This window comes from Solanum tuberosum, unplaced genomic scaffold (assembly GCF_000226075.1).
Source record: "Solanum tuberosum cultivar DM 1-3 516 R44 unplaced genomic scaffold, SolTub_3.0 scf00011, whole genome shotgun sequence".
In the NCBI taxonomy this organism is placed as follows: Eukaryota; Viridiplantae; Streptophyta; class Magnoliopsida; order Solanales; family Solanaceae; genus Solanum; species Solanum tuberosum.
Genome location: NW_006238938.1, coordinates 3,208,126 through 3,215,764, shown reverse-complemented (window position 1 = coordinate 3,215,764; position 7,639 = coordinate 3,208,126). Strand labels below are relative to the sequence as shown.

At 36.5% G+C, this 7,639-nt stretch overlaps 1 protein-coding gene across 1 annotated transcript; it reads right to left on the bottom strand.

The window, feature by feature from the left end:
- Positions 1-6,239: 6,239 nt before the first annotated feature.
- LOC107062754 (uncharacterized protein K02A2.6-like) lies at positions 6,240-6,896 on the bottom strand. Its single transcript, XM_015313744.1, has one exon. The coding sequence runs from the start codon at positions 6,894-6,896 to the stop codon at positions 6,240-6,242; it is 657 nt and encodes a 218-aa protein (XP_015169230.1).
- Positions 6,897-7,639: the final 743 nt, after the last annotated feature.

The window sequence follows — 7,639 nt, the reverse complement described above, 5'->3', positions numbered from 1 at the left end:
AGAAAATGAATATGTCACAACATCCGCTTAAACAGTGACCGAATTAATTGATAATTAAAGCAGGACATATTATTTTAAAACCGATTTCATACTGGAAATTAACAATGCCTATGAACATGATTTCTATGTGATCAGAACGCTGCATTACACCTATAGGCATGATTTACTAACCCCAAACAACATATACGATAAAAGAAATAATCCTTAGGCATGATTTCTAGCGGCGAGCAAACTGGACATTATATATTCAGAAAAACATATAGGTATAGTTCCTAAACATGCTGTGAAATTATTAAAACTTGATTAATTGACAGGATTAAATTATTAAACATACTGAATTATTAGGACTAATTGATTAACCTAAGCAAGCAAGCACTTCAGACAGTTTAAATTTTAATTAAATTTTTTGTCATACTGTTCTTAAACAAGCAGGAAATATTAAAGCAAGTACAGAGCAGAAGGTAATCATATTAATTTTATTTAATAAAATATGCCGGCAAATGACTTTACATTATTATTATTATTTATTCTTTTTGAAGCAAAATATACACAAAATTAACTCATTATATTTTACATGCAAGAAATTAATTAATGACGCCTATGAATATGAACTCTAACCCAAAAATCGATCAAATTATTTAAACCTTATAGGCATGACATCTAAATATATTACTAGTCAGATAATATAAACAATGACAAAATTATAAACAGAATTGATTTTAGACCAATTTTAAAATATATTCTAATGTGCTTGACTAATTTACTATTTGAGCAAACATAGACAAATTTTAACAACTACACGTATTAACATGAAATAAATAAGTAAAACAGTTAGCACATAATTCCCCTCCCCCCTTAGATGATTCCCCAAGTTATTTTATATATAGGAGAGAGTTAGAGTTATACAACATTATTACAAAACCGAATAAACTCCAAATAAAATAAAAGCTCCAATCCGATATCCCTTCTCATGGCAACTATTCGACTTTCAAACTCATATAACCTGCTAAATAAAGTAGATAAAGCAGCACCAACATACAATAAAATAAAATTTATTTAATGGGCAGAAGCTGCACCAACATTCACATTCAAACAAATGATAAACTCAACAAAATAATCATCACAAAAGAGGGAGAAAGAAACTGACCTAGGGCGCTTCCTTTATTATTTCAAACAACACATAGTACGAACAATGCAAAAAAAAAATTAAACTAGTGAACAGAACTAACTAGTTATGCAGAAATATTTATCAGCAATGAAGACCCAATTTTATTCGTTACTAGACCCGAACGCAGCAAAATCTAGTAGAAAAACCCTTAAAATTATTCACCGGAGTATTAATTCTTTTAAGAGTAGAGAGCAATATTTTTTTAAAATATTCCAGTGTAAGCTCTTTTAGTATGTGAGCAAAAGTCAAGGCCGCTAAATAATGAAGGGAAGGGTCCTTTATATACTACTAGAGTACGGACAAAATAAGGAAAAAAAATCAAGGAGCCAATTATAACATGCTCTCCTTAAACAAAAAGGAATATAAAATCAGTCCCATATTTATTTATTCTTTTTTTTACCAAATATAAACGAGTAAGAAATCTAGCAACTTTTAATTAAGGTATAAGGAATCAATTAACAGACAATAATATGCAAAAAAAAATCAAGTAAGACATATAATAATTAATACAAGAAGGGTGATAATTATAGCTCAAAAAATATATCAATATACATTTACCATAGCTGGACATGATTTCACTAAAATAAATAAATGCATCTTATTAATTAACTTAATTAAGGTAGAAAAATCAATTAACACAAGTCAGCAAATTAATAAAAATTACAGAAAATCAAAGCACATAATTTAAAGGAAAGGAATAAAATCAGTACAAACAAATTATCTCGTTGGGATTGCTTACTATAATTAAAACATAGAGTCATTTTCATGATTAAATACATTATCCAAAAGTCAAGTACCAATACACATTTTAAAGTTGATTTTCAACAATTAGATAAACATATATGACCTAGCAGATCCTAATTAACGCTAAAAAAAAAGAACAAATCCATTAATGGTAATCAACAAATCAATATGAGATCAGTAGTGAGTTATTGAGCTAAGAAAAAATTATCGGAGAGTTGCTTGAATTAATCCTTAATCACAAATTTTGGCAAATCAACCCATTTACAGGATGTCTTACTAAATTAGTTTAGTAATCAACAACGGTAACTAAACACACATCTTAAATCACAATAGAACATAATGACATTTTAACAAAGCTAAAATATACATGCTTCCGGCGTTCAGAAAATAACTAAGAAATGGTCATAAGATCAACAATTAACAAGGAATCGCATCAACCTCACAAGCATAAAATCATTATTTCGAAAATAACTTAGGTAATGAATTGAACGAGAAAATGAATCCGAACGGATCTGAAAATATCCGTTTTCAACAAGCCAAAAATCATAAAGTTTTGGTCCCTGTAAACGTTATCCAAGGTGTTGTCTCCACCGGGAGAAGAGAAGAGGAGAGCGGAGGAAACAGTTGCTGGCCAGAATATGCCGATGTCGTTGTTCTCGCCGGAGCTGTTGTTTTGCTCGCTGCGTGCTGCTGTTGTTGCAGGTGGTTTCACCGTCACTGCTGTTCGGAGCAAGCTCTCACGCTAGTGTGCCTGGCTGCTGATTGGAGTCAGCTGGAGTTGTTGGTTGGAGCTAGTGTCCGCCACTGCTGCTCGCCGGAGAAATGAAGGGGAAGAGTAGGCTGATGCTGCCTCGCTATCTCTGTAGCGCTGTCGGACTGCCTCGTCGAGCTGCTGTCCAACGAAAAAGGAACGGAGGCGGCCAGCAATTGCTGGTTCTCGCGTTGTTGCTCCTCCACCGGATAAGAAAGAGAGAGGGGGGCGATGGCTAGAGAGAGAGGAGAGAATAGTGAGTGAATAAAGTTTTAGGTTTGGGAGTCCTTTAGTTTTAAAAAAGGAAATAAGAGGATCGAATCTGGACCATCGATTTAAATTTGAATGGACGCATGTGATTTAATCTTGGATGATCTGATTTAAACGGACGGCTACGATTAAAGGAGGATATTTGAGATCTGGAAACTTGAGATAAGAAAGGGCTAAAATTGCAATCAACTATATGGCTATAATTGAAATGACAATTGAATTAGAATGGTTAGAATTATAAGGAAATAGAGTAATATAGGCTAAGATTTAAATGATTTGGAGAAAAACCAAAGAAATGCTATCCAATTAAAGTACTACATATATTAAAACAAATTATACGCATCTAAATTTAAAAAACATTTGAGTAAAAATAATTATTTCGAGTTTAACCATCGATAAATATAATAATTTAATATTAATTACGATAATTTTTTATAAAATCAAGCCTACTAAAATATATAATTTTTTAGACAAAGTCGACTAAAATTTTAGAAATCAAAATATGTTTTAAAATGCGTATTTAATCGGATAGCATCCCTAAAAGGGTTAAAGATCATTCAAAATTGGGTGTCAACAGCTGCCCCTTGGTTGCTTGAGAATGAAGGATGAATTGTCGGGCAACCAATCGTTGACTTAGTAGCCGATTTTGTCCGACGAGGGATGTCAGCGGGATCAATTGAAATGATATAGAGTTGAAAAAGTGGTAAAATCGAGACTTTGGTATTAAGCCGCTTACATATCTCTAGTTATATGAGAATCAGGTCGTGTGTAGTTCTAGACTCAAGAGCAGACGAAACTCCTAAGAATTGAAAGAGCGGTACGGTATTCGAACGAGAATGATATTGGCTTGAATGGATAGGATTAGAGAAGCGAGAAAGGTATGACAGAGAGATTTTCAGTTTAAGGGAAGAATCTGATGATAAACGATAATATGAGTAGCCAAGGGTTAAATGAAAAAAAATGGTAGTATGAGCAGCAAAGAATTTGATAGGGCATTTGTTGCAATAAATATAAGCACGATAATCGTAGCCCAGAGGTGATGAATGTCTTATCTGCAAAATGTTAGTTTCTGCAAATCTGTAGCTTGTAATATGACTAAAGCAAATATTTCAAACAAATGGTAAAAGTAAACATGCTGTAATTCCCATATCGATCATGATGTTTGCCTTAAGACTATGAAAAATGATGTCTTAGGCTATGATGTCTAGGGCCATGATACGCAAAATTTACATCATCAAGTCATGCAAATGTTGTCTGTGGGCCATGAAAAATGATGCCCTTAGACTATGACACATTCAGATCATGATAAGCAAAAGTAAATCCTTAGGCCATGATATGATGTCCGCAGGCCAGGAAGAATGATGCCTTTAGACCATGACGCCTTAGGAATATAAATAATGAGTAAAGAAAGCATATCTGTAATTCGAGCATCTGTTGATACTTGTAGCTTGATTGGAGTTTATTCGGGCATATGCATTTCTCGAGCACAATGCATTCTCGAGCACATGCAATTCTGGCACAATGCAATCTTCGGGCACAATGCAAATCGGGCACAATGCAATCTTCGGGAACATGTAATATCGGGCACAATGCAATCTTCAGGCTCATGCAATATCGGGCACAATGCAATTCTCGGGCACATGCAATATCGGACACAATTCAATTCTCAGGCACATGCAATATCGGGCACAATGCTATCTTCGGGTACAATGCGATTCTCGAGCACATGCAATATCGGGGACAATGCAATCTTCGGGCACATGCAATATCGGGCACAATGCAATCTTCGAGCTCATGCAATATCGGGCACATGCAATTCTCAGGCTCATGCAATATCGAGCGCAATGCGATTCTCGGGTACATGCAATATCGGGAACAATGCAATCTTCGGGCTTATGCAATATCGGGCACAATGCAATCTTCAGGCTCATGCAATATCGGGCACAATGCAATCTTCGGGCACATGCAATATCGAACACATGCAATTATTGGGCACAATATAGTTCTTGGGCTCACGCAATAGTTGATTAAAGGCATAGACCTTCGCCTTATTGAAAGGATTGAGTGTCATTTGTTGATGAATTCAGAATATTGTAGCTTTGACCCTTTGTCCTATTGTAAGGACTGAGTGCAGTTGAATGTTGATTTGTCGGGCTTGATATAAAGTAGCTTAATTCTTTCATCTGATTGGAAAGATGTACCAATAATTAGCGATTTGTCGGGCTCAAAATAACTCGGCCCTTCATTCTGTCAGAAGGATAGTATGCCATTTGACTGGCGATTCGTCGAGATTAATAGCGGTCAAGCGATGTTGAAGTTGTCTTTTGTATCTGTACCTGTCTTTCCTATATTCAAAGAAAAATTATGAGTTTAAAAATGGGGGAGGTTGATCTGCTCCGACTGATGTGCTCCCTTTGGCTTGCCATCCAGACCTTTCCGAGCATTTGCTTTGTAAAATAGAAGGAGAGAGAGTTTTCGAAAAAGTTTTTTTGAAAATATTAGTTTGTAAAAAGTAAAGTTGAATCTTTGACCATGGCACAGTTTGAGACATTACAACATCTGACTCAGTAGCAAATCTGCTATCTGATCTTTGTTGAAGATTGTAGCTTGATTGCTGTGAATTTTTTAGACCCTTTCAAAAATTCTTCCCAGTCTTGATTTGTGCAGAAAATGCTCGTTTGAAGGAATTTTTGAGACCCTCTCAAAAATTCTGCCCCATTTACTGATTTGAGAGAAGAGATGATTTTGAAGGAATTTTTGAGTTCCTCTAAAAAAATCTGCCCCAGTATCGTGATTTGCAAGAAGATGTCCTTCTGATGGAATTTTTTAGATCCTCTCAAAAATTCTGCCCCAGTTACACAGTCAAAAGGGGAAAATGAATTTTTTATTATTATATGATCGAACTCCATAGGAGCACCTACGTATCCCCTCTTAAACGGGAATCAGGTCTGACGTAGTTCCAAATACAGAGTAAAAGCGCATGAAACAAACTTAGATGTAATATCTCTTCACAGCATCTGAGTTGATAGGTTTGGGCCAAACTTCTCCATCCATTTCTGCAAGTATGAGGGCTCCGACTGTCAATACCCGAGAGACTATGTATGGGCCTTGCCAGTTTGGTGAGAATTTACACCTTGCTTCATCTTGATTTGGGAAAATCCGCTTCTAAACCAATTGCCCAGGTGAGAAATGTCTGGGTCTAACCTTTTTGTTGAAAGCTCTGGCCATTCTATTTTGATAGAGTTGACCATGACAAATGGCGTTAATTCTTCTTCCATCTATTAATGCCAGATTCTCCGCCCGAACTTATATCCATTTAGCATCACTCAACTCCGGTTCCTGAATAATCCTTAGAGATTGTATCTCTACTTCAGCAGGTATCACAACTTCATTATCATATACTAGAAAATAAGGCGTAGCCCCAGTAGAAGTTCTGATGGTGGTACGATATCCTAGCAATGCAAATGGTAGCTTTTCAAGCCAGTGTCTATGATTGTCGATCATTTTGCGTAATATCCTCTTGATGTTCTTGTTTGCAGCCTCAACAGCTCCATTCATCTGTGGTCTATATGTTGTAGAATTCCGATGACTGATCTTGAATTTCTCACACAATGATCTCATCAAATCACTATTTAGATTGGTTCCATTATCAGTGATGATTGACTCAGGAATTCCAAATCTACAGATGATGTTATTTTTTACAAAGTCATCCACAACCTTCTTTGTCACTGATTTGTGAGAGGTGGCTTCGACCCATTTGGTGAAGTAGTCGATTGCAACCAGAATGAATCTATGTCCATTGGATGTTGTTGGCTCGATTGGACCAATGACGTCCATGCCCCAAGTTGCAAAGGGCAAAGGTGAACTACTAACATGGAGTTCGTTGGGTGGAACTAGGATCATATCTGTATGAGTCTGACATTGGTGATATTTTTGAACATAGCGGATATAGTCTGTCTCCATAGTTGGCCAGAAATGTCCCGATCTCAGGATCTTCTTTGCATGTAAAACCATTCATGTGAGGACCACATGTTCCTGCATGTATCTCTTCAATCAGTCCGCTAGCTTCTCCAGCTTCGACGCACCTTAGCAACCCCAAGTCGGGAGTCCTCCTATAAAGGATTTCTCCACTTAGAAAGAATTGATTCGCTAACCTCCGAATTGTACTCTTTTGTACACTTGTTGCATCCTCTGTATACTCACCGCTCTTCAAATATCCTCGAATATCATCGTACCAAGGCTTTCAATCAGACTATTCCTCAACATGAAAACAGTATGCTGGTTACTCGTATATGTGGATGTAAATAGGATCAATGTAATTATGATCAGGATGCTGAATCATGGAAGACAAAGTGGCTAAGGCATCTGCGAATTCATTCTGGATCCTTGGCACATGTTTGAATTCTGCCTTGATGAACCTTTTACACAACCTATCCACTTTCGATTCTTGGTAGCCTATTCGCCTCGGACCTGATGAATCAATAGGTCTGAATCTCCTATTATCAACATTTCCTGGATATCCAAGTCGATAGCACGTCGGAGCCCCAATATGCAAGCTTCATATTCAGCTATATTATTTGAGCAAAGGAACCTGAGTTTGGCTGATACCGGACAATGGTGCCCAGTTGGTGAGATCAAAACAGATCCGATGCCGGATCCGCTCAAGTTCTTAGCTCCATCAAAGAACATCCTCCAACCATTATATT